Source organism: Eleutherodactylus coqui, chromosome 8, assembly GCF_035609145.1.
Source record: "Eleutherodactylus coqui strain aEleCoq1 chromosome 8, aEleCoq1.hap1, whole genome shotgun sequence".
Lineage (NCBI taxonomy): Eukaryota > Metazoa > Chordata > Amphibia > Anura > Eleutherodactylidae > Eleutherodactylus > Eleutherodactylus coqui.
Genome location: NC_089844.1, coordinates 124402378 through 124430286, shown reverse-complemented (window position 1 = coordinate 124430286; position 27909 = coordinate 124402378). Strand labels below are relative to the sequence as shown.

The following is a 27909-nucleotide window of genomic DNA, read 5'->3' as shown; positions in this document are numbered from 1 at the left end:
CTTACTGTATATTGCCAGCTTCTCTGCTGTCGGAGCCTATCCAACATGTCACCTCATGCAGTACTGGCTTTAGCCAGCATATAGCGCCGTTGTATAACGGCAGAAAAAGAGTAAGCCCCCTAGGAAAACCAAGATACAAATTGGATTGGAAAGGGGGTAACAGCATTTGAGCTATGGGTGGGCTCCATGTTGTATGCACAACCATGTATGTTGGTGTGAACAGTGACTTGTGTTGTATGTCTGTGCTGGTGACTAGACATGTCATGTGATCTGTCCTGTTCTATGTGCTATGTATTACACTGTATGTTGGTGTTACCAGCGACGTATGTTAGGTCTGTGCAGGGTGCCAGACATGTGCTTTATGTCCTTTTCTGTGTACAGTGTGTGTGAACAGCGTTGTGTCCTACGTGTGTCTAGTGCATCTCTCCAGGTTCCTGATCAGGGATAGCCAGGTCCTAGAAGAAGACAGTGGGGCCAACCTTATCAGGACAATGACCCTGCTTTTAGGCAGGGGTTCCCCCCTTTCCCCGATTAGTAAGGGACAAGGGTCCTTCCATCCATTGCCTTTAGAGGAGCAGCTGGTCCATGTAACACTATGTGAGTGATTGTGGTTTTAAATGGACGCACTTGCACCCATTCTGAGGATTGGCGCTTTAGTGTGCCGAGCGGACATAACACTATATCTGTCACAGCAATGCTTTACATGGACCATTACTTTTAATGTATTTGTTAGAAGTGCTGACTTTGTTTTTTGTTGTAGGTTCACTTTGGAGTACATTTACATGAATCCCTTGGATCTGCATAATTTCTGCGTCACAATCCGCACCACTGGTGCAGATTTTGACGCACGTTTTGGTGCGGATCCACAGCAGACGTCAAGGGGTAAAATCAGCTGCAGATGCGCACCAAAATCCGTACCGATGGTGTGGTTGACACAGATTTTCTGTTCCATTTCCGCTACGTGTAAGCGTACGATTACAAGTAGCGGAAATGCTGCAGATTTTCTGCAGTGGAAAGTCTGTGGTGAAATCCAGATTGAAAACCATCGGTGCGGATTTTGACACAGATTTTGGTGCAGATCCGCAGTTGATTTCACCCTTTCAATAGATAATGCGGATCTTGCAGCAGATTGTCCACCATAAAAAATACACAGCTAGAGATGAGCGAGCATACACGCTAAGGACAATTACTGGAGCGAGCATTGTCCTTAGCGAGTACCTACCTGCTCGGAAGAAAAGATTCGTCTGCCGGCGGGCGGGGAGCGGCTGGGGAGAGCGTAGAGGAACGGAGGGGAGATCTCTCTCCCTCTCTCTCCCCTCCCCTGCTCCCCCCTGCTCAGTGCCGCAACTCACCGCTCACCCGCGCCGGCAGCCGAATCTTTTCTTCCGAGCGGGGAGATACTCGCTAAGGACAATGCTCGCTCGAGTAATTATCCTTAGCGAGTATGCTTGCTTATCTCTATACACAGCATTTCCAATGCATGTAACTGTAGCCTTCAAGTCATTTTCCTCTGAAGTTTATAGATGGTATTGCCGCTTTTCTGCAAGATCCGCAAACTTAAAGACATTTTCTGGTTTTAGCCAATATTTATTTCACACTTTAAAAATGATAACATTTTCTAATGCACATTTGTATCAATTCCTCACCATCTCTGTTTCAAGTAACTGAATGGAAAACAAAAAAAAGGTCACCGTACTTTCAAGAAACTTTGCCCAAATCAATAGTACAAGTGAATGTAAGAAACTTTGTAATACATCTTATTAGAGAAAAATACCTCTTTCTCAACTAATGAACTACTTCTCTTTCCCCTACCTCCTGCACTGTCGTTTACTCACACTGCTAAAATCCACCTTGAGAGACAAGACAGATTTTCAGCTCACTGAGGGATCAGATTACAGCTGTCCATAGAAGTCTATGGAGAAGAGAGAGGGGAGGAGGAAGCTGCTATCTACTGAGTTTCTGATACAAGAAACTGCTGTACAGAACAGGAAGTGTTAGACTATTATTAAAGGGGTTGTCTCACGCCGAAACTGGGTTTTTTTTTATTCAATAGGCCCCCCGTTCGGCGCGAGACAAACCCGATGCATGTGTTAAAAAAAACAAACAGGTAGTACTCACCCGAATCCCCGCGCTGCGGCGACTTCTTCCTTCTTCTTACTTACCTTAGTAAGATGGCCGCCGGGATCTTCACTGTGCAGTCCATTGCCGATTCCAGCCTCCTGATTGGCTGGAATCGGCACACGTGACGGGGCGGAGCTACGAGGAGCTGCTCTCCGGCACGAGCGGCCCCATTCAGAAGACCGCACAGCGCAAGCGCGTCTAAAATCGCCAGAAGAGGCGATTTTAGACGGCACCATGGAGACGAGGACACCAGCAACGGAGCAGGTAAGTGAATAACTTCTGTATGGCTCATATTTAATGCACGATGTATATTACAAAGTGCATTAATATGGCCATACAGAAGTGTATAGACCCACATGCTTTCATGAGACAACCCCTTTAAGCTTAGAGACCAGAGTGAAAACAGCAACATATTAGGATTTTTTTAAAACATCGACAAGGAAAATTTTTACAAAAATACCAAAAATCTTATCAATAATCAAAATTAGCTATGAATTACTACCAATAGAGCCTTGTATACATGGCAATTCTGCGTACATGCAGTGCACTCGGGAATTACAGCACAGACCCATATTGTGATCCATGTCCCACTATGTGGCTCCCCATAAGCCTCTGCAGTTATCCTAAGTGAGTAGATGGCGATATCACAAATAAGGTCCTATTATGTATTATTATATATATTATCATTACTCTGCAACACTCTTTCCATATATGTTACCTTTCTAACATAGGACACGGCATCTTCCTCTGTATACACTTCAGCGCTGACTCCCCCTCTTCTGTGCCGGGCTTTAACCACAGGGTTCGGAGGCGGTGGAGAGATTTCATCATCATGGGAGTCTGACTGGGAGTTTGACTTCTGCTGAGCCAATATCTGTTTGCATTCTTCCTGTAAATACAGAACAACAGTGCTGTCAATGAATATCTAAATAGCGTAAATATACAAATGGTGACTGAACTTTAACCCTTTGCAATCCAATTTTGGATTCAGGATTTCCTAGGGGGCTTTCTCTTTCTGCTATTACACAATAGCGCCATCTGCTGGCTAGAGCCAGTATTGTGGTATGGGACATGCTGGAGTGGCCCCTGACAACAGAGCGGCCAGTAATATACAGTAAGAATACCCTGCCAGACGTCTTCTGACATTGGAGCTGTACAGCCTTCAATCAGAATGTCTTCAGACGTCAGACAGTGGATTGGAAAGGGTTAAGACGTGTTAATACAATAGTCAATGTGATAACTAGCAGAGGTGCAAATTGCTTTCTTTACCTAAAAATCACATTTTGTGCTGAAAAATTTCTCTAAGGTTCCGATCACTAGGGGTTTTGCTTCCTTCTAATTTGCTGTCCAGTGTCTGTTACTAGAAATGGAACATAGGAAGTGGAGAGGAATGATAACTTATGCTGCCCATAGAAGTCTATGGGGAGCAGAGGGAGTGGGGAGGAGGAGGCATAGAGACTCACACACAGATGTAGCTGCATCAGTTAATCATAAGTTGTTAAAGTGGTTGTCCGGCTAACAAAAAAAAATGTAAACAAGTGGCCATGTTGTAAAAAATAAATAAATAAATAAATCAGACTCGTCTCTAGAGGTAAAAACCTTCGTCTTTATTAATAGTGTCTTAGCATTCAATAAAACCAGGAGAAGGCGAACCTCTTTTTTGCTGAACTTTTCAGGAGGACTGCACGACTTGCCAACAAGGTTGGATACACAGCCAGAGAACAAGGATGGGGTGAAAACAAGAGAGGTGAGCACAAATGTTTTTTTGTCTTCATACTCGTCTCTGTTCTCCTTCCAGGAAATGCTGCAATGATGCAGACAGGCATTGTCGTGGGACCTACTGCAGCATTTCCTGGGTGGAAAAAGAGAGGTGAATATGGTTTATTGTGTTATTTTATAACAAGGTCACTTGCTTAAAACATTTTTTTTTAGTTTTTTTTAAGTTGGACAACCCCTTTAACTGTGTTACAACTACTGAAACAGCATGTACTTTGACCGGGCCTGCTGTATAATATTCTACACGATGATGTTTTATCTGTGTGTGCTACAGATATCTTGCTCCTCCTTGTGCCCCTTGTATAGAACACAGCACAGTAGCCAGTCTCCTCCCACCAGGTAGAAGTACCCTACACGGCCAATGGTGAACAGCCCATTTACAGATCCTACAATCTAACAGTGCCTCTAGTGGACAAATTTACACAGAACATAGTAAACAGTTTCACTAAGGGACAGTTGCATCACAGTTTTAATCTAAGATCAAGCAGAGAAATGTTGCACCAACATGTGTGATCTTGGTTCAAATCTAGGTTATAACTTTTCCATGTTTGCTGCTGGTAGCGGCCATGTTTTTACAATCGCTATGAATGCTGGTAAGATCGCTATAAATGCTGGGAAGATCATCTGGCTACAGTCACCAATCACCACGTTTCTTCTAGAATCAACCTTTGACTGTAGATCAAGGGTTTCACCTTTTGCTCAATGGGGCCGGCGGCGGCAGCACTGACCCCATTGAGAACATATAGTGAAGATCGCGATCCTCTGGCATAGCTGTGACAGCTGTGCACAGGAGCACAATGTTCTCCCATTAAATTCAATGGAACCGGTGCTACAGCCGGCTCCATTGAAAGCAATTGGCTGCCGGCAAGCCCTACAGTGATTTTAGGGGAAGGGCTTTATATATAAGCCCTTCCCTGAAAATCATCCCTAGAATGTGTAAAAAAATAAAAAATATATATACTTACCTCTCCGCAGCCATGGGAGCTCAGGCGCGTCTGGCCGGGTCTTCTCCCTGCACTGCTCTTAAGTGCTTTCAGCATTTGGGGATTTAAAATCCCCGCCTGCTGAAAGGGCTGCCTCTGATTGGCTGAGCACTGTGACCTATCAGAGGCAGCACTCAGCTATTGAATGACAGCTGAGAGCCGCCTGTGATTGGTCCCTGCGCTCAGGCAATCAGAGGCAGCACTCACCCATTCACTGAATTCAATTCACTGAATGCTCAGCCAATCAGAGGCAGCCCTTTCAGCAGACGGGGATTTTAAATCCCTGCTTGTTGAAAGCACTTCATGGCAGTTCAGGAAAAGACCCAGCCAGACGCGCCTGAGCCCCAGCAGCTGCAGAGAGGTGAATATATATTTTTTTTATTTTTTACACATTTTAGGGATGATTTTTCAGGGAAGGGCTTATACTACCTCGAAAATCACTGCAGGGCTTGCCGGCAGCGTATTGATTTCAATGGAGCCGGCTGTATTGCCGGCTCCATTGAATTCAATGAGATAGTATTGCGGTCCTCTGCCACAACTGTGACAGCTGTGGCAGCGGATTTCTTCATCTCCGCGGGGAGTCTCCTTGTCACTGGACACTATGACAATGCTGTCAGAGTGTTCAGTGACAAGGGGACTCCCGTGGAGATGAAGAAATCCTCTGTCACAGCTGATAGCGATCTTCTCTGTATGTCAATGGGGCCGCTGCTGCTGCTGCCGGTCCCACTGACCAGAGGTGAAACCCAGGGGTTTTACATCCAAGGAATCCCCTGCTGCAGCTGTCACAGCCACAGCAGGGGATAGCGGGCACCACACTTTATGTGCGCATAAACACAGCCAAGTGTGTTTTTTTCAGCATGACGCCCACTTCGGTCCAGAAAATTCTTTTACGCATGCGTTTTTGCACACATAAATTCGCGTGTAAAAACGCCCGTCTGACTGAGCCCTTAGTCGGAACTGGGAGAACTCGTTGACAACCAGTAGGGTCCCCATTACAGCTCCCACAACTGCTTACCCAACTTTCCTAGGCACCTGAAGGGCAAACTTGCCTTGTAAAGTCAATTTTAGGGCATTATCACATGTTTATCTAGGCATACTGACGTCAGACATTTCCGTTTGTGTAGATTTGGGACAAACCCGCGTGAGACCACTAACGCGGTTTCCACATGGATTCCTCAGAAATCAAGAGTTGCCTTGTCAATGTCAATGCCTTTTTCTATGGCGACACAGACCCCTTCCTTTCCGCTATTGGGCTTGAGAAAGAGTACCTCCTGCCCAAAATGCTGCCATGTGTTTCTGTTGGAACCACCATCAAAGATTATTGGGCGATCTGCAGGAAATATACCTTGCGTATCTTTTTTCAAGTACTTACCTTTTTTCTGTGAAGTGACTATGCTGCAGTTTCCAATTCCCATATTAAAAAAAATGGCGTGGATTACCATGTAGATTTGGGTTCTGAATCCATGTTGGAATAAGCACCAATAAAACTCTATGTGATCAAGGCCTTAGATAAGGCCAGCATCACACAGGGATAAGTGCAACGGCACATGTCTTATTTCAACTTTTTTGCGCTATGATCGAAGCTTTTCCGTGCGCGTATCGGAGTATCTTACTGTCCTTTTTCTGACTGCAGGGTATGTTCACTTGCGAGCGACAATAAACGCATCGATTGAAATGTCTAATTAGTTCTAGATGTGTTTTTCCAACGGAACTTCACAGTGTTTCACGCATCTCCTTGAATGTTGTGCGCACATTTCCATCAATTGATCTGTCACGATAAGTCTGCGTTCAGATCTGCGCTTGTATTTCCGTTTTTCTGTTCTGGTAAAGAAGCATAACATCTAAGACAACAACATTGCCGATCTGATCCATCACATGATAGCCACCAACAGCACCGGACGGACCCCAATCACTATTAGGCTGGGTTCACACGGGGCGGAATTTCCACGTGGGAATTCCGCTGGCAATCTTAAACCCAGGACTAAGCAGCAAAAATCTCGTCGGCATGCTGCGGACAGTCCATTGCGACCAAGCTGTGATGGAACTGACGGATGTGAACATCGCCCAAGTGTGACCTCAGACTCTTCATTTTTTTTTAAATTAAAAAAAAAAAAAAAAAGAAAAAATTTCCCAGCATGCAGCAGGAATATTGAACCTTGAATCCTGTTCGCCCCAGTCCACCTCCACAGTATACGGCAGATCAGATTGTCTCTAAACACTGGATAGAGCATTTATCTGTGAGGCTAAGTGAGTCAGTCCGCATCCGAGTAATATGATTACGCACTCATATTTCCTGGGTAAATGTCAAAGCAATTTCTGCTCATAGATGTAATACAATGTTGAAAGACTTTTCTTCAGATCTGCCCACAGTTATTAAAAAATTGATACCTGACGTGACCATGAAAATGAGAGAACAGGCGAAAAATGAAACCTGGTACAAAAATGAGATTAAAAACCGCAATCAAAGCATATTTGGGAACTCTAAAATACAGCGGCTGGCGTGGTCAAGCAGAGAAGTCATTAGTAATCTCTTCTACCTGTGGTTCTACATGATCACAGCTCCGGAGGCAGATGGGACTTACTGAACCTTGTACTTGAGGACAGCTCAAAGGGATTGTCTCATCACAGACATTCACACGGGACAGAATAGGGATGTGGCGCTACAAAGCCGCAAGACTTTGTAGCACTGTTTTGCTGGGACGTTTAGGAGGGCTTGATAGTATTCTGTTAGCGTGTCCTGGATTGGGTGTTCAAAAACCCCGCCTCCGGGAAGCACTGGCTCTGATTGGTTCTCGAGCGACGCGGCTCAACAAATCAGAGCCAGCGCTCGATGAACCAATCACGTCCTTTCAATGCGAGGTTCCTGCTTTCCGATGCAAAAAAAGGGGGCTCCATAGGGAAGCGTGGGAGATTTTTTTAAAAACGCAAAACGCAGAAAGATAGGGCATATTATGATTTTTTTTCTGCAACATCGCATAAGTGAAAATATCACAAATGTGAAGCAAACCATTGAAAATCTGTGTTTTCACTCACTCTCGCATTGCACAAAAATCACACGATTTTATCGCCAGCGTGAAGGCCCCTTAAGGTGGCCGCTTGGCTGATTACTGACAGCCAGTAGCGGAAAAACCTCAGATTCTCGAAGTATAACCCATTATATGCGACAATCAATAGCAACTACAGCAGATGACAGGGGGAGGGGGCTTCTTCTGTCACCCATCAAAATCAGGAAGTGTGATCGCAAGATATCAATGGGTTCCCACGGCATCCAGGAGCCTGACAAAGGCCTCCATGTCTGCCATGCAGAGATGAGCGAGTATACTCGCTAAGGCATATTACTTGAGCGAGTAGTGCCTTAGCCGAGTATCTCCCCGCTCGTCCCTAAAGATTCGGGGGCCGGCGCGGGTGACAGGTGAGTTGTGGCGGGGAGCGAGGGGGAGTGGAGGGGAGAGAGAGATCTCCCCTCCGTTCCTCCCTGCTCTCCCCCGCCGCTCCCCCGAATCTTTAGAGTCGAGCGGGGAGATACTCGGCTAAGGCACTACTCGCTCGAGTAATGTGCCTTAGCGAGTATAGTCGCTCATCTCTACTGCCATGTAATGCAGCCCATTAGATCCTGCCTCCAGCAGAGTTGGGATTTGAATTGCGGATCCTCACATGTGTGGATTTGAATTTCGGATTCCTTGATCAGCGTCCGCACGGACAATACATGATAATATGTGGGCATTGAAAGGCATGACTTTTCGCCAAATTGCTCAGATTAGCGGGTAGGAATTAAGGATTCCGCGTCTGATGAAAAATCGTAGCATGCTCTATTTTAGCGCAGATTCCGCGCAGAGAGCCTCCACTGAAGTCAATGGATGTGAGTGTTCTGTCACCCATATGCTATTACACAGGAAAATGGAAGTTTAACTTAAAGAAAAAAATCTGAAGCGTGTGTCCGCCACTGGATTCTGCAGAAAATATCGCCAAGAGCATGCTCTTGAAAAACGCTTTTTCCTGCACACAACAGGAAATCAATTGCGATTTTCCGCTCGTGGAGGAAAAAATTGCAGCATGTTCTATTTTCAGGCGCATTCTTCGTGGAAGCCGTCCGACCTGCGGCCCTTTCGCAATGACATTGCAGAAAGGATGCGGAATTCGCATCATCACTTAGCGACGAAATGTAAGAAAAAAATGTACTGCGCACGTCCGGCGGCTCGCCGTGTGGACCATCCGGAGTGCAGAAAAAAAGAAGAGACAGGTGTGAGCGGATGTTGGCTGGGCATAGGGTCGGACTCCACTGCAGGATCTCGAATGCTGAATCCGACCCGGTTGTGTGCATGCGGCCTTACTGTGTTCATAATGACGCAATGGAAATATTTTGTTATTTATCACACATGGTGAACTCCGTAAAAATAATTTTAAAAAGTAACGCCAGAATTCCTGTTTTTCTTTTGTTTGTCTCCCAAAAAAGTGTAATAAAAAGCCATGCAAAACTCCTATGTACCCCAAAGTGGTGCCAAAAACAACTACAACTATTCCTGTAAGACATAAGACCTAAGATAGCGTGTGGATTTTTGTGCCGAAATTACTGCGGCATACGGTAAAAGTATCAAAAGCCATACAACAACACATTATATGTACCCCAGAGTGCTGCCATTAAAAAAATACAACTGGTCCCCAAAAAACAAGCCCTCATACGGCTATGTCAATGAATTATGCCTCTTGCAATGTGAAATCGCTTGGTCCTCAAAGGGGTATTCCGGGCACAGACTAACATGTTAAAATCTATTGTACATGGTCACAATAAGTCATTGTGTAAGAGGTTCACTCCACCTGGTCTAGCTACTTTCTTCATATTTAATGTAAGTGCCAGAAGGTCCGGTCTGTCTGCTTCAGCTGGCTTTCTCAGACCCTCTAAGTGAGAGGGAGGTTGGTACTGGTAAGTTGCAGGACCTGTGAGTTGGGGGCGGAGCTACAGTGCTGGCCAGTAAACAAGCGCTATGCATGCTGGGAGTTGTAGGTAACAGCCTGTTGCTGGGTTTACTGCAGAAGTGATGTATCTACACACAGCGGCAGATCAGTGGCTGTACGGGACGAAGAAGAGGGTCCAGAGCAGCAGATAAAAGGTACAGGTTGGCGCTACTTAGCTGGACCTCCTAGATATCAGCAGTTTCAGAATTTCCATTTTGTGCCCAGAAAAGCATTTTAGGGCACAAAATCGAACTGTCACTACAAGGTTAAATTGAAATAAACTTTTCTGTCTTTTTCCGCATTGCTTTAACTGGCTCCTCAGAACCATAGCAGGCCAGCTTTCAGTTTGCTTCAGCTCCGTTCTGTAATTTATAGCTGAGCAAATAGTGCTGCAGACTGCGCTATTTCTTCCTGAGGGAACTGAAGCAGGCTCAATGCTTTCTGATTGCTTTCCATTCTTTTGTAAACCCATTAACATCAATGGGTTAACTGCAAACATTTTTTTCCGTTTTAATTCCATTTCTCTGCTCCAAAAACGGAACAGAGAGACAGGATTATGACTGACAGTCCTAACGGAAGTGTGAGTGCACACTTAGGGCACGGACAGACGAGCGTGTGTTTTGCCTGTGCATAATGCACGCTTCTAAAAGAAACAATGGGTTCCTATAGAAGGGTTAATCTGCGCTGAATTTTAAGCGCAAAACAACGCGCACCTAAAAAAGATAGAACATAGGTGCGTGTTTTGCCGGAGTTTCCATTGACTCCTATGGGAGTGGGAGTTAATGGAAACTTCACTGCTTACAGCAGGGCATTTAAAAGGTGCTTCTGGCCAGAAGCACCTTTTAAATGTCCTACTGCTAACCCCTTAGTCTCCACGGGGACTAAGCCACTGATTGGCTGCGCTGCCTCTGATTGGTCCCTGCGCTCAGCCAATCAGAGGCAGCGCTTCCAGGAGGTGGGGATTTTTAAATCCCTCGCCAGAAGAAATGATACAGAAGAGTGCCAGGGAGCCATGGAGAAGACACGCCGGTACCCCGATAGCGCTGCTAGGTGATGTATAATTTTTTTTTTTTTCAATAGCTAGGGATTATTTTCAGGCAAGGGCTTATATTTTAGGCACTTTCATGAAAATCCCTGCGGAAGTTGCCTTCATCTTATTGCTCCCAATGGGGCGGCAGCAGCGCTGGCCCCATTCAAAGTAATGGGATAACATCGCGGTCCTCTACCACAGCTGTGACAAGGGATTCTTTCGTCGCCGCGGGAAGTCCCCTCATCACTGAACACTGTGACAGTGCAGCTGCACCAGTGAATGGCCAAAGTTTTACCCGCTGCGCATATGAAACTTTGCACATTCACACTTATGCAAGGAGTGCATTTTTTCGCGCACAAAAAAACACGCTCATCTGACCAAGCCCTTAGGCTGCATAAGGACTTACCTGATTGACAAGAGAAATGGTAGCACACAGTTGTCAATTTATTCATTAATATCCAGGATGAATAACAGATCACCCCAACACAAGAGCTGTGACAAAGTGCTCTAGAATTGCTATTTTGTGGAAAATACAAGTATTTACTAAAAAAGACATCATGATTGGTGAAAGGTCATTTTTGAATTGTTCAACATCTAAGGATATGTTTTTATCTGCACTAAGCGAACTATCACATGGGACGGAATGGTCCGCAGGATACAGGCGCAGGTTTTATCAATTAGTGCAGATTTTGTTGTGTTTTATTCCGCTGACTTTAATTGTGGAATTACATCTTTTGTGTCTTAGGAATCCGCAACAACAATTCTGTGAGATGTCCTTAACCCTTTGCAATCCAATTTTGGATTCCGGGTTTCCTAGGGGGCTTTCTCTTTCTGCCATTATACAATGGCGCCATCTGCTGGCTAGAGCCAGTACTGCGGTATGTGACATGCTAGAGGGGCCCCCTGACAACAGACGTCTTCTGACATTGCAGCTGTACAGCCTTCAATCAGAATGTCTTTAGACGTTAGACAATGGATTGGAAAGGGTTAATTCCACAGCAGAATGCTTACTACGTTATGGAGCTCAAAGTTGGGAGAACAGGGGTATCCAGGGAGCTGCTTCTGAGAAGTTACACTGTGTGCACAATGTTACAATGGGGGACCAGGTGAGTATAAAAAACAGCTCCCCGGACCCTCATTCCCTCCCCTCTGAGCTCCTTAACGAAGTTTATGAGGCTCAAAGATGCTGACAGGTTACCTTTAAGCAAATACAACTATCCTTTGTGTAATGAGCCGTTAGACCATTTTCCAACATCCCTTATGTATCAATTCCTTGCAGCTTTCAAATTCTCTGCTTGCTGTCATTGAAAAGGAACCGGCACTGTCTGCTTCCAGTGAATAGAAACCTTGGCATGTGATGATCGTACATGTGCACGGCTCATTACAAGAAACAGCTCCGATAACTCTAATGTAAGGGCTCATTATCAGAGGACAGATTTGACCTACTCCTACTGAATGACAGCAAGCGGAGCTTTTGAAAACAGCAAAAAGTCACAAACATCCAAATAAACGGAAACACATAAAATAACAAATAAGCAACATGTTAAGTAGTTACAAAGAAACCTCCTCTTTAAAGACTTGTTGTTCCTTTCCGTATATACCCCCACAGACCCCCGTTACCCAACGCTGCTACCACCGATGCTAAACAACTCACCCAGCTGATACATTACAGGCAGGCAATAAACCAGACGGGATACAAAAACATCAAGACGATGAAGACAAAAGTTGAGGTTACCATGTGATTCAGCGACTGCTCAAATCTAAGCCCCCTAAATGAATAGCAGCGGCATTATTGGGAGCTTTGGTATAAACGGAGTCTTCCTGGGTACAACTTCCACCCATGAAGTCCATGGCCGCACTGGTAACATCCAGGGCCGGTATCCTTAGAAGCCATCCTGCTGCCCCATACGCCCCGCAGCGTTTAGACGACTTCTGGAGACAATAGTCGTTGTGTACGATGAGCTCTCCAGACATCAGTTATCCGGCGTTCTGTGGTGTGTAGACCCGATGGCGGAATATTTCTACAGTAAACAGCTCACTATTCTTATGTTACCATGACAACGAGCTAGTTCGGAGGCTCACTCTCTCTGCTGCACAAATCATTTTAAATAGCTCCAAATCCTGTCCATTTACACCTGGGGTGTGCACCATGTCATTTCATGGGTGGTAGAGGGGGGTACCACGTTCCTCAGACCCACACTGCATATCGTGGTTTTTTACATTATTCTAGGACTCATATTTTGGCTACATTTGATCACCTACCAATGACCTTGGGGGCACATGGCTGAGGAGTCCTCTATTGGGCTAGGAAATGTAAATAGTTGTTGTGGTGTGCTGGCCGGAACCAGGAAGAGGGTTGGGGTAACATCATGACGCCCCACCCGATGTGACCACAGCGTTGGCTCATGTGCCCTGGTACTCGGCACCGAGTGCCAACATGCACACATTCTCTTCTCGTGTGGGGTTTGATTTGTCGGTGGGGAGGTGGTTCCTCCTGCCAGGCAATCGATTATTATTGAAGTATATTTATTCCGGCCCCTGGTTAACTCCAGGTGGAGTTCTGGTCCAGTCCGTGTCCTCCTGGCGTCATCACGCTTTCAGATAGGTCCTTGGGGGTCTTTACTTATTTGATTGGTTTAGTAACATCTGCTTATTTGTACTGCTCTGTCAACTGTTTTTTTACATCTGTCAGTTATCACCTCCTTCCAGGTTGCCTCCTGGTTCCAGATGTGGGTTGCCCTCATCAGGGCGATCACCCTGCTTTTAGGTAGGGTTTCCTGGTATTAGTAAGTTAGGGGGAGATTTCCTTTCCCACGTTTTAGTTTAGTTAATTGTTTGTGGCTAGGCCCCTTACAGCAGTACTGTTAGTACAGCCCTGATAACAACCCTGGATCTATATGCATGTCCCTTTCATCCAATGGCTATGTGCAATTGGACATTGCTCTCCTGCGTCCTCCCCACTTGAAATTATCGTCCCCAAATCATGAGTGAATAATCCAGCCATTAACATTTATCACCTATGCACAATGGGGTCCAACCACTCACTCCACTGCTTTTGTACCTCCAGTAGAATTGTATGGAGTGGCAGTGAGTATGCTCTGATGAAGAGGGACACCAGGACTGGGGTTCCCCATTCGACAACATTGGGGTTACTGGGGTCAGACCCTCAGCAATCTATCACTTATGCTCTATATGTAGATAATACCTTTTGTTTCATTTTTTCTGGAATTGATTTTTTTGATCAGGACTAATTTTTCTACAGATCCTATTCATTGCTTTGGGGCTCAAACTGATGATAAAATGTGCCACAGTCTCCATCAGTTCTGTCCTAATCAGTTTTTATTAAATCTATCATGATGATCCTGTTATGTTTAAGCTGGACGCCAAATACTTAGTGCAGATCAGACATAATGGCTGTCCAAATAGGATGATATACACACAATATATTAATAACAAAGAACACAAAATATTAATAACAAAGCCAAAAGTGGGGGACCAGAAAATCTGACCCTAACTACTAATGCAATGAGACCCTACCTAGAAGCAGAGCACCCGCCCTGATGAGGACGAACCAACGTCAGGAACCTGGGGCAACCCTGACTCTCCTTAGTTGGCATACAGGGAAATATTAGCTGTACAGAACAACAAGTAATACAGCTTAGATGGAAACAAAAACACAATGAACCAGATGAAATACAATATCAATATAGTCAGGAATTAGATGTCATAGCACCCCAGAATATCCTTTACTCTAAACAGACTTATCTAAGAATAGAAGAGAACAGGAGACGCCAACATGACCAGAAAAAACATTAACTAGAAGTATAACCGGGGTCCACCATGAGGAGGAGCCAGTATAAATGTCTACAGAAAGGTGCTGATTGGGTCACACGCCAACAAATTCAGCCACACACCTGCAGAGAAGTGTTCATGTCGGCGACCGGAGCTGCAGTGACACTGAGCGTGGAACGCTGTGTGGGTCACATGGGCCAGGGCTGACGCCCTGAACTGTGACAGATTCCTGTCTTTAATTACTGATCCAATCTGGAAGACCTCGATCAGTTTGGTGAAAAAGAAGAAGAAAAAATAGCTCAAATGTCAATCTTAGAACACCACTAGAGAGCGAGCTAAATAGGCTCCAAATGCATACATAAAGTAATCAGCATAGCTAAAACTAATAATAAACTAATAAATAACCATTAAAAACTTTTCAAAGAAGGTCACTTTGAAATAAGGCATACACATATGGCGGTATTCGTGAGAGTAGATCCTAGAAGGGGAAGTAAATACACCTTTAATAGTAAAACTGAATAAAGCTGGCCATATACATTAAACAGCTAGGGGGCAACAGTGAACTCCTCCAAAACCCTCTTCTAAAGTTTGGCCATATTTATTTTAAATCAATCCTTTTAGTTTCAGGACAGAAAACCCGACGTGGATTCCATGTGGAGTCCACGTCAAGAAGCAGCGTGGCCACCTTTCTATTGTCCTGTATGGAGCACTAGAGAATCGCTGTCACATCCGCTCAGTCCCGTCAGTGTTACTGACAAACATAATCCATAAACAGGCTGAATGACGTATAAAGCACAGGGGATAGCAGGAATACTGTAGTACGAAACAAAGTAACGGACAGTGATAGAAACTGGAGCAAGGCCAGAGATCTTTCCCTAAAATCAGCCCTAACTGGCCCTTATTCTAAAAAAAGCACCCGCTCCGAAAAGGGTGATACCGCAACTGGGACCTGACTTGATTCCCTAACATGTCCATAGATGGTATGTAGAGGGAAGGAAATACAAGAGAACAGAGTGAGGCAGAAGAATAAAAAATAAATAAAGATCCCAATCAGACAGTAGAAACCAGAAGTCAAAAGTAAAAAAAACGAAGGCGCAAGAAAAGTAATACGAAACTCTAATGAAAACACATGCAACCAGAATAGCCATGTGATACAACAGTATAGCAAGAGTATTACCGGCTTAGAGGAGCCGGAATAAAAACCCTACATAAGTTTCTGATAGGCTGACTGGAACAACAGACAGCTCAGCTAGCCAATCAGCTCAAAGACAGAAGGGAGAAGGAACCGAATGACACAGTACACCGGCAGGTTCATCATGTGGTCCGGCGCTGTCGATATGACGTCACACCAGACCCGTTCCTGAACCCAACTGCTCTCAGTAGATACCATAGTTGGTATCTGCACCTCTGAGGAATTTATGGCATATTTATGGCTCTGCCATAAATGTCTATAACTGAACTATCCCTTTAATTTCTGTAATACAAGAAAAAAATCAAGGTATTGCATCTTCACACATAATCATTTACAACATCCTGAAAAAACTTGTGATTTGCTGTGTATCCAGTGTATTAGTGGAGACGCCCAGGATCCCAGCGCTGAGTCTATTGACATTTACCCACAAGCACGACAGACCATCCTGCTGCAATAACACAAGTTATATTTGAATCTGGGATAAAATTGGATGGTTGTGACAAACACCCTATTGAGTGAGTCACCTGCCCTCCCCTCATCACAAGTCCTACCCATGTTGGTTTGATGCCCAGGAGTCCCCGGTTCACTCAGCAGATCCCTTTCCCATCCAAGTATATACTGTGGGCGGAATTCTATCCAAACTCATCATGTTCTGCATTTAGATTCCATTTTATTTTAATTAAGCTAATTTGGAAATTGAAAGCAGCGCAGGATAGAATCCTGGTAAGAATAGCAGATTTTTTTATTATTTTGCTTTGCGTCATGTAATATGCCAGCGATGACAGCTTCTAATTTAAAAGGGAAACCGTTGCCAATTTTTAGCCCAATAGACTAATATCAGCGCTACGATTGTATAGTATCAGTCATTCCAACGCTGCTTCAGAGATGGATGACGTCTACTATGTCATCATGTCAAGTGGGGCTAACGGGGTGAAACCAAGAAGCTAGCAGAAGCGGTCTGGCACAGGCGCATGCACGGGTCTAGGGTGTTTGTCAAGGCATCAGAGTTGGACCATGTGACGTGTCCTTCGCAGTGTCATTTGGTGCTGGTTGCTAAGAGAGACACATCTCCCTTTATGTTGTAGAGCTGATAGGCTGGTTGGGTGGTCCATCGTCTCAGTCAGCCTATCAGTGGTTTGCTGAGGGTATTTATTATTTGTTGCACTCGAACTCTGACCTTGGCTTGTTTATTTGTTTAATCTATCCCACCCTGTCCTCATATTTTTCCTCTCCTCCATATTACACCTAGGGATGTATAGGGAATCAATTTAGGTTCTAATCATGGGGTTGCACTTTTCAGGGTGGGTGCTCCACTTTATTTGCAAGTCAAGTCAGGGCAGCTCAAGGAAAAGACCATAGGCCTCACCTCCATTTCTACCACCATGAGTCATATTGTCTCACATGCCTAGCAACCCAGAAACCCCTGTATTTTACAGTCATTCAGCCTGTCCTCTGTTTATGAATCTAGTGGTTGGGTTCTTTGACAAGACTGTGTAGAAGTGACTGTCAGGACAGTGTCCGGGATATGGGGGTCCCTGAGATATCCCGCAACCCCTGTCCCTGCCTACTTGCCCCCCTGGGCTAACCCCCAGGGCGACAACTGGGCGGCGGTCCCTACCCTCACTAGGGAAGCGGGACACGGGAAGACAAACAGACACTGAAGACAAACAACGGTAGAATGGTCAGACAATCCGGGTCGGCAACAGGAGGGTACGCAGTACAGGGGGGTCAGGCAAAAACGTAGTCAAGGTCCAAAAGCAGAGGTCAGGAAAGCCGGGGTCACAAACAGGAGTCAAAGAATACGCGGGTGCAGCTGGAAGACCAAACTAACACTGGCAAGGCCTGAGAGGAAAACACACCTATTTAAATGCTGTCAGCGCTCCCGCCCCAGAAGCTGATTGGGGCGGGGAGCCTGACAGCAGCAGGGCTAATCAGGGCGGTGCTGGGGGCACGCCCCCAGTCTCACTGCACAGACAGTTACCAGGGAAGCCAGCCTGGTAGTCAAGCGACTAGAAGCACCAGCTGGCTCCCTAGCAACCCGGCGGCGACCAGTCTTACAGCGGCCCGGGGAGATCACAAGAACCGGGGTACCTCTGCGCCGTGCTCCTGTACCCCGGGTGGCCGGACCGGTGGTGCGGGCACGGCGGCCCCGAGAGTTGCCGGTTCTGACAGTACCCCCCCTTCTACGGGGGGACACCGGACCCCCATGGCCAGGTGCGGGCTTAAGCGGGAAAGCCCTGTGGAATGCCTGGACTAGGCGTGGCGCATGAACGTCCCTGGCAGGGACCCACGTCCTATCCTCAGGGCCAAATCCTCTCCAGTGGACCAGGTACTGCAGCACACCTCTAACCCGTCGGGCATCCACCAGCCTTTCTACTTCATACTCCAGTTCCCCCTGTACCAGAGAAGGAGGAGGCGGGTTCTGGGTGGGTAGAACTGGAGTCACATACTTCTTAAGTAAGCTTTTGTGAAACACCTTGTGGACCTTCCAGGGGTCAGGAAGTGCCAACTTATATGACACCGGGTTGATGACCTGAGAAACAGTAAATGGGCCAATGAACCGAGGAGCAAGTTTCAGGGAGGGAACCTTGAGTCTCAGATTCTTGGAGGACAACAAAACTTGCTCCCCGACTACAAAAGGTGCAGAGATGGTACATCTTTTATTTGCGTATTTACGCAGTTTCTCTTGGGAACCCTGAAGGTTCTTACGAACCTGGGCCCAAACTGTGCACAGTTCCTCAGAGGATATGTCGGCGGCTGGATTGTTCGAGACCACAGGAGTGGAAAGCGAGAACCGGGGATGAAACCCATAGTTACAAAAAAAAGGTGACAATTGGGTCGACGAGTTAACATGGTTGTTGATAGCAAATTCGGCGAGAGGTAAGTAGTTGGCCCACTGATACTGGTTATCAGAGACAAACAGTCGCAGATACTGGATAAGTTCTTGGTTCATTCGTTCCGTTTGTCCGTTACTCTCGGGATGGAAAGCGGAGGAGAAGGACAAATTTACGTTTAGATTTTTACAGAAGGCTCGCCAGAAGCGAGCGACGAACTGAACCCCTCTATCTGACACAATGTCCTCGGGGATCCCATGTAACCGAACAATCTCCTTGATGAACATTTCAGACAGAAGTTTGGCGTTAGGCAACTTGCAAAGCGGAACAAAATGTGACATTTTAGAGAAACGGTCTACTATTACCCAGATGACCGTATTCCCCAGCGAGGATGGCAGATCAGTAATAAAATCCATGGACAAATGGGACCATGGCCTGGACGGAATGGGCAAGGGAAGAAGAGGACCCTCAGGACGTCTCCTGAGATTCTTCCCCCTTGCGCAAACCGGGCACGCGGACACAAATACCCGTACCTCCTTGGCCATGTGCGGCCACCAATAGAGTCTGGATACTAACTCCAGCGTACCCCTGATGCCGGGGTGTCCAGCTAGGACAGAAGCGTGTGTCTCCTCTAACACTTTCAATCTCAGTGACGATGGGACAAATAATTTGCCTTCCGGAAGGGCTTCAGGAGCAGATTGTTGAGCGGCGTGAATGAGAGGTGAAAGGTCGGAGGAGACAGCAGCGAGGACCACCCCAGGGGAGAGAATGCTCTCAGGCTCCGGCTCGGCAGGTTCCGGAGAACCAAAGCTCCTAGACAGGGCATCAGCCTTGACATTCTTAGAACCGGGTCTATAGGTAACCACAAAATTGAACCGAGAGAAGAACAAGGCCCAGCGGGCTTGCCGAGCATTTAACCTCTTAGCGGAATCTAGATAGGTGAGGTTTTTATGGTCTGTGAGTACCGTGATCTGGTGATGGGCTCCTTCCAAAAAATGCCTCCACTCTTCGAAAGCCCACTTAATCGCCAGCAATTCCCGGTTGCCTATATCATAGTTCCGTTCGGTGGAAGAAAACTTCCTAGAAAAATAGGCACACGGTCTAAGGTTGGTGAGAGTGGAGGGACCTTGGGACAGTACCGCTCCCACACCAAACTCAGAGGCATCTACTTCCACCAAAAAAGGGCTGGACAGATCTGGTTGTACTAGGACAGGTGCAGAAGAGAACGCCGCCTTTAAGGTATCGAAGGCCCTCAGAGCCTCAGAAGACCAGGTCCTCACATCTGCCCCCTTTCTGGTGAGGTCCGTTAGAGGTTTAGCCACCACGGAGAAGTCTTTGATGAATTTGCGATAGTAGTTGGCGAAGCCGAGGAAGCGTTGAAGGGCTTTCAACGACCCTGGCTGGGCCCACTCCGTGATGGCTTTCACCTTTTCAGGATCCATCTGGAAGTCGCATGGCGTGATGATATACCCCAAAAATGATATCTTTTGTACCCCGAACACACATTTCTCGAGTTTAGCAAACAGCTTGTTATGTCTGAGTCGAGCTAGTACAGTCTGAACGTGAGTATGGTGACTTGGCAAGTCGGAGGAAAAAATCAAAATGTCGTCTAGATATACAACCACGAACACCCCCATGATATCCTGAAACACTGAGTTCATGTACCCCTGAAAAATGGCGGGGGCGTTACACAATCCAAAAGGCATAACTAGGTATTCAAAATGCCCGAGGGGCGTATTGAAGGCGGTTTTCCACTCATCCCCCTCCCGAATGCGGATGAGGTTGTATGCTCCCCTGAGATCAAGTTTAGAAAACCATCGGGCACCAGCGACCTGGTTGAGGAGGTCAGGAATGAGTGGAAGGGCATACTGGTTTCGTACTGTGATTTTGTTTAGCTCTCTATAGTCAATACAGGGCCGGAGGCCCCCATCCTTCTTCTCAACGAAGAAAAACCCGGCACCCACCGGGGATTCTGAGGGCCGGATGTGCCCCTTGGCCAGGCTGTCCTGGATATAGTCCCTCATGGATTCTCTCTCAGGAACCGTAACGTTATAAATGCGGCCCTTAGGAAGTTTGGCCCCAGGAATCAAGTCTATTTTACAGTCCCATTCCCTATGAGGGGGCAGAGCTTCAGATAATTGTTTGGAGAACACGTCAGAAAACTCGGAGAGGTAATCTGGTAGGGGGGTCCCCTCGCAGGTGGAGATTCCCACCTTCACCGCACAAAGGTGGTTGGCACAGCGGGGACCCCACTTTACCAGTTCCAACGTGTCCCAATTTACTACCGGGTTGTGCTCCCGGAGCCAGGGGAGGCCTAGGACGACGTCCACAGACAAATCTCTCATCACTAGAAAGGTGCAGGTTTCCACATGTAAGGCTCCTATCGTAAACCTTACTTCAGGGGTAACCAGATTAACTACCCCTGCTTGCAGTGGAGTGGAGTCCACTCCTGAAACAAGAATCGGAGTCTCTAAACGTAACAGAACCCCGGACAGTTGAGCAACGAAATTAAAGTTAACGAAATTAGCAGCAGCCCCAGAATCAACGAAGGCTTGCCCAGTACGGTGGAAAGCATGGAATTCTAGGGTGCAAGGCAATAACATTTTGGACAACACAGGGAGTACCTTGGCTCCTAGACAGTCCTCCGGACAACTGCCTAGGAGCGGACGTTTTCCCTGCCATGGCTTCTTGGCGCAGGTTGCAATGCGGTGACCCGGCTCCCCACAGTAGAAGCAGAGGTTCTTCTTCAGGCGATTTTCCCGTCGCTGCTTGGGGTTCATGGCTCCCAGCTCCATGGCCTCGGTGGTGGGAGGTGGAAAAGTCGGGTCAGTAGAAGAAGTGGGCGTGGGGAGTGGAGTGGTCCGAGCGGCGTGTCGGCCCCTCAAACGTCGGTCGGCCCGAATAGCAAGCGTCATGGCTTGCTCCAGGGTTCTAGGCTCTGGGTGGGCCACAAGTAGGTCCTTGAGACCCTCAGACAGACCGGTCAAAAATAAGTCTTTTAGGGCGGCATCGTTCCACCCGGATTCCGTACAATGTTGACGGAATTGGGAACAGTAGTCCTCCGCCATTTTACAACCCTGGCGCAGGGCCAGAAGTTTGGAGACTGCGTAGCCCGCCCGGTCGGGTTCGTCATAAATTTGACCCAGGGCGGAAAAAAAAACGTCAAGGGATAGTCGGGCTGGAGAGCCTGCTGGTAGCGAGAAAGCCCAATTTTGGGGGTCCCCCCTCAGGCGGGTAATTACAATTCCCACTTTCTGGTATTCAGTACCAGAGGAGTGGGGTCGGAGATCAAAGTAGAGCTTGCAGCTCTCTCTAAATGCAAAGAACTGACCTCTCTCTCCAGAGAAGCAGTCCGGCAGCGTGGCTCGGGGTTCTGACATAGTCCCGGGAGCGGAAGGGGGCTGCATGGGACCTGCAGCCGCCACTTGTTCCTGTAGCTGCGTGCGGGCGGTTAGGTCCTGGACCAGGTTAGTAAGGACCTGGACCTGGTTCGCTAACGCAGCCACGGCCTCCATCGAGGGATTCAAAGTAGCCGGGCGGATGCACGAGTCTGACCTACCTTCGGCCAGTGTTACTGTCAGGACAGTGTCCGGGATATGGGGGTCCCTGAGATATCCCGCAACCCCTGTCCCTGCCTACTTGCCCCCCTGGGCTAACCCCCAGGGCGACAACTGGGCGGCGGTCCCTACCCTCACTAGGGAAGCGGGACACGGGAAGACAAACAGACACTGAAGACAAACAACGGTAGAATGGTCAGACAATCCGGGTCGGCAACAGGAGGGTACGCAGTACAGGGGGGTCAGGCAAAAACGTAGTCAAGGTCCAAAAGCAGAGGTCAGGAAAGCCGGGGTCACAAACAGGAGTCAAAGAATACGCGGGTGCAGCTGGAAGACCAAACTAACACTGGCAAGGCCTGAGAGGGAAACACACCTATTTAAATGCTGTCAGCGCTCCCGCCCCAGAAGCTGATTGGGGCGGGGAGCCTGACAGCAGCAGGGCTAATCAGGGCGGTGCTGGGGGCACGCCCCCAGTCTCACTGCACAGACAGTTACCAGGGAAGCCAGCCTGGTAGTCAAGCGACTAGAAGCACCAGCTGGCTCCCTAGCAACCCGGCGGCGACCAGTCTTACAGCGGCCCGGGGAGATCACAAGAACCGGGGTACCTCTGCGCCGTGCTCCTGTACCCCGGGTGGCCGGACCGGTGGTGCGGGCACGGCGGCCCCGAGAGTTGCCGGTTCTGACAGTGACAAGCTCTTGCAATCGGCAAGTCGTAGACGCAGCAACTTGTGAGCTGCAGGCATATTATACAAGACAAGTCATTTTTTACTAAATGATTACACTTGAAATATTAGGCCTTGTTTATCAAAGCTGACTAATAATAAGACAGTTCTTGTGGGCCATAGCAGCCAATCACAGCTCAGCTGTCATTTCTTAAATTGCTCTGAAGAAATGAAAGCTGTGTTCTGATTGGTTGCTGTGGGCAAGAAAACAGTCTTACTGTTAGACAGTTTTGATAAATTAGGACCAAGACTGTTTTGTCCAAGTAGCATCTCATGTTCCCTGTTATCATCTAGAAAGAGTCAGGGTTGCCCTAGCTTCCTTACAGGGGGCCGCCCTCATCAGGGCAATCACTCCGCTTATAGGTTTTCTATACTTAAGAGGTCAGGGCCAGTTTCCCTGAAATTATGTTTCCTTATTTGCCATGTTGTATTATCAATTTGTCTATCCACTATTGTTGTGTTTGCATGTGTGGTATATTTTCATCCATTTAGGACTTTCATTCTACGCCTGTGCAGGCCACATAGGATACTCCCTGCACGGACGTCACAACAACATTGGGATGCTCCAATTATTCTTCAAACACGTAAAAATCACAGAAAAGAGGGAGAATATAAAGGGCAAAGCATGCAATTATTGGCATGTGATAATTGTTTATAAAGCCAATATATTCTGCAGTACTGTACATTCACATTAAAGCTCTACTACAGTCATAGATGGTTTGAACATTTTCATGAAAAGTCAATTAACATGTCAGCATAGGATGGAAATTACATTCAAACACATCAAGAACATACAAACATACAAACTACATGCCAATACTACTTAAACAGAATCACACCCACCAGTTTCTAAAATGCTTACTTACATTTAGTGGGTGCAATACCCACTAATGACCTGTAGAGGGTGTCATGTGCTTTGCAAGGTGTATTCAGAAGTCTCCATAGATAGTAAAGCAGAATTTACCTACAATCTCCCAGGGACTATAATGACAAGAGATTTCTATATTTAAACGGGTCCCTCGTGTCCTAAGCTATATAAAATAAATATACTCACAGTGGCGCCGTACTGCCGTTTCGGTGATCTGGCGCTATAGCATCTGAAAGGTGACATCACCGCATGAGAAGACCCGATGATGTCACTAAACCTGTTATGTAGGCTTCTATTGTAAAAGCTGCCAGCAGATTTACGGGACATCATCAATGGCATCCCTGCCTGGCCCTCTATTGGCTGCAGCAGCATAAACAATCTATGTGACTGCTGCAGCGCTTGCAAACAGAAGACCAAAGCGCAGCAAGTGGAGGTGGGGAGCCAAAGCGGCAAAGGAAGGCATTATTGTAATTTTCATTTTTTTTATATACACTACATTTCCTTACTGCTACAAATTATTCAGAAAACCCCTTTAACCTAGAAGGGATATACACCACAAACTACCAGCTATGCAGCTGTTCATATAGAAATGTCTGATCACAGTGCAATTCTAAGGCTTCATTCACATATGCAGATTTGGCCTGCCGGAAACTGGATGGGCACCATTATAGTCAATGGGGTCTGTCTGGCCGCACATGGGTCTGTATGTGCTGGTTCCGGCGGTTCCAGTATTTGGTTGTTCAGCTTTTATAAGAACCGAACAACGAAAATACTGTAACCACCTCACGCAAGTGTTAATGAGGCCAAAGTCCACCTTCTCACAAAGCGTGTTTGCAGCGGGCGTTCCACAGCGCAAAATCCACAGCAAATATGCAAAAAGTCTACAGTGGCCAAATCCGTCCCTACATGATGCAGATCTCCCTGCGGTTTTCCGTTGCAGTTCTGCTGCAGATTTTAACCCTTGTATTCCACAGCTTGAGATCTGCAGCATAAATCTGCAGTATGAATAGGCATGCTGTGGATTTAGAATCCACAAATTACTATTGATGATCCACTTACAGGGTAGGTTATCAATAGTTGATCGGGATGAGTCCATTGCTCGGGAGCCCCGCTGATCAGCTGATCCTCTGATGCCCATTGTCAGTGCAGCAACCCAGACATTCACACTGCGATCGGAGCTGAAAGCTCTCACTGGAATGAATGGGAGAGAGGTCTTCTGCACTCATTGTCAAAAATAATCCCTCCCTAGAAGAAGTTCTTGGAATGGAATGAAGCTTCCTATGAAGAAGAAGAATTTATTGAGGAGAACTGAACTCTTGAAGGGAGGCTCTAATACCCAGTTGTACCATCTCCAGCTCGTATAGAAGATGTGATACAGGCGGGCATGGAGCCTCTAGTACCCACTTGTACAAACTCCAGCTTGGATACAAGATGTGATATGGGCAGGCATGGAGCCTCTAGTACCTTGTTGTACCACCTCTAGCTTGGATACAAGATGTGATACTGGCGGGCCTGGAGTCTCTAGTACCCCGTTGTACCGCCTCTAGCTTGTATACAAGATGTGATACTGGTGGGTATGGAGCCTCTAGTATCCTGTTGTACTGCCTCTAGCTTCGATACAAGATGTGATAGAGGAGGGCATGGAGGCTCTAGTACCCTGTTGTACCGCTTCTAGCTTGGATACAAGATGCGATATGGGGAGCATGGACTCCTAACAGTCTGGACAGAATGATCCAGGTGGTGGCAAGTCGCATCCCAATAATGCTTCCCTCTCAAACTCTGTTAACTGCGGCAACATTTCTTCCATTGCATTGTAGAGGCGTCTAGTGGCCAACAAGCTCTACACAAGCAGAAGAAGAGGACACCACACACAGGGTGCCTCCGAGAGCCTTTTATAGGCCATGGGGGGAACCACTGAGTTTTGCAGCAAAACAACAACTCCTTCTAGGGAGAGGATTTTTTTTTGACAAAGAGTGTATTCCACTTCCGGCTCCAACCACAATGTGAACATACGGCTTGTCTGCACTGACAGGGGGCCGGAGGATCAGCTGATCAGCAGGGATGTTGAACGTTGTACCCCCCCCCCCCAGATCAACTATTGATGGCCTTTCCTGAGGATAAGTCATTAATAGTAAATTTCCAGAAAACACCCTTAATCCATATATATGTGCTTCTGAAGTTTTGTCCAAACTGCCCATACTCAGTTAATAGCATCTGTAGTGCAGGGAGGGTGAGTTCCAATTGTTTTAACCCCTCCGACATGATGACATATATCTTAGGTTAATTGTTAATCTGGGTACACAGCAGGTAGGAACTATTAGGGGTTGATCCAGGGAACAGTCTGATTGCCATTAGGGAGTCGGGAAGGAATTTTTCCCCCAAAAGGGCTAATTGGCTTCTGCCTCTTGGGGTTTTTTGCCTTCCTCTGGATCAACAACACAGTAGGATAGACAGGCTGGACTAGATGGACATTGTCTTCATTCAGCCTAACGAACTATGTTACTATGTTACCTCAAATGTCAGGAAGAGGTTAAAGAAAGAGTTCCTCCTCGAGCTGTTGTACATGAGAGACGGGAAAACATGTTTGTTAAAGTTCCTTCTTATCTCTGTTAGCAGAGCTTCTATTTACAGCTCTGAGGTCAGCAGCATCTTGTGTCCCCATGATAACACTACTGGTCTCGGCTTTGCTGGTCCGGACAATGTCACAGGGAGATTTTGTGAATCCAAACCACCATCCACATCAATGTTTTCATCCTAAATAGCGTGAATATTTCTGATGGGTTGATCCACATATAATTATAGTAAGGACTCTGCTGCTATATGATGCAGGACTAAAAGAATGGGATGTGCAAGTGAGTGCTGTGCCGAAATATCTTTATATGAAGTGGCCAACCCCTTAAAGCACTAGATCAGCAGACCTAGTGCTTAAAGGGGTTGGCCACTGGTACTGGGGTGTTTACAACTTATCTTGGGAACACCATACAGTATATTAGTAGGGCGGATCTGCATTGCGGAGTACGGAGCAGGATTCCGCCTTAGGACTCCACAGCAAATCCAGCCCCATAGCATGCAATGTAAAAACACGATTTCCTGCCCACGAGGGGAAATCGATTGCGATTTTCCGCTCGGGGGGGACAAATCACAGCATACTGCAATTTTCTGCGGGCTATGCACAGACGGCTTCTATTGAAGTCAATAGAAGCCGTCCGTCCTGCGCCCATTCTCTGATCATCATTGCAGAATGGCCGCAGGAGCTACATTATCGCCATAGTGACGGCGCGAAGTCCTTTGTACTGCGTATGTGTGCCGCAGCGCTGGCAGGCTCATCAATAGCACAGAGCAGAGACAAGTTGGTTCACCAGTAGAGATGAGCGAGTATACTCGCTAAGGCACATTACTGGAGCGAGTAGTGCCTTAGCCGAGTATCTCCCCGCTCGTCTCTAAAGATTTGGGGGCCGGCGCGGGTGACAGGTGACTTGCGGCGGGGAGCAGGGGTGGGGGGAGAGAGATCTCCCCTCCGTTCCTCCCTGCTCCCCGCCGCAACTCACCTGTCACCCGCGCCGGCCCCCGAATCTTTAGAGACGAGCGGGGAGATACTCGGCTAAAGCACTACTCGCTCCAGTAATGTGCCTTAGCGAGTATACTCGCTCATCTCTAGTCACCAGGTCAAACTCTTTAACTGCTTTTAAGCAGGCACGGGAGACCCGCTGCTCAATGAGCCCACTGATGTATGTGGAGATTCCTCTCTCAACACGCAAGCGGATTTTATTTGTGGCCGCTCCATGCCGAAATAAAATTGCAGCATGCTCTATTTTAGAGCGGAATACGCAGGGACGGCTTCCATTGAGCATTGCGGAAGTATCGCAGATCCGCGTCATCGCCTAGACGACGGCATGTAAAAATCTATACTGCGCATGTGTCGCTGGCACATCTGCATACAGAAGAAAAGACTACTGACAGGTAGGCAGGGTCACCGGCATGTGCATGAGGCCAAAAGCAGCATTTTCCTTTTTTCCTAAACCACACCCACCTTCTCCTCCGATCGCTCCATCCTGCAAATGGCCACTGAAAGGGGGCAAAT

At 47.0% G+C, this 27909-nt stretch overlaps 1 protein-coding gene across 1 annotated transcript in view; it reads right to left on the bottom strand.

Annotated features, from left to right (window-relative positions):
* PRKAR1B (protein kinase cAMP-dependent type I regulatory subunit beta) overlaps positions 1-27909 on the bottom strand; it is a 186003-nt gene that overhangs the window by 140575 nt on the left and 17519 nt on the right. The window contains exon 3 of the mRNA XM_066576368.1: positions 2840-3010. Within this exon, the coding sequence (XP_066432465.1) occupies positions 2840-3010 (171 nt within the window). The remainder of the gene's footprint in view (positions 1-2839; positions 3011-27909) is intronic.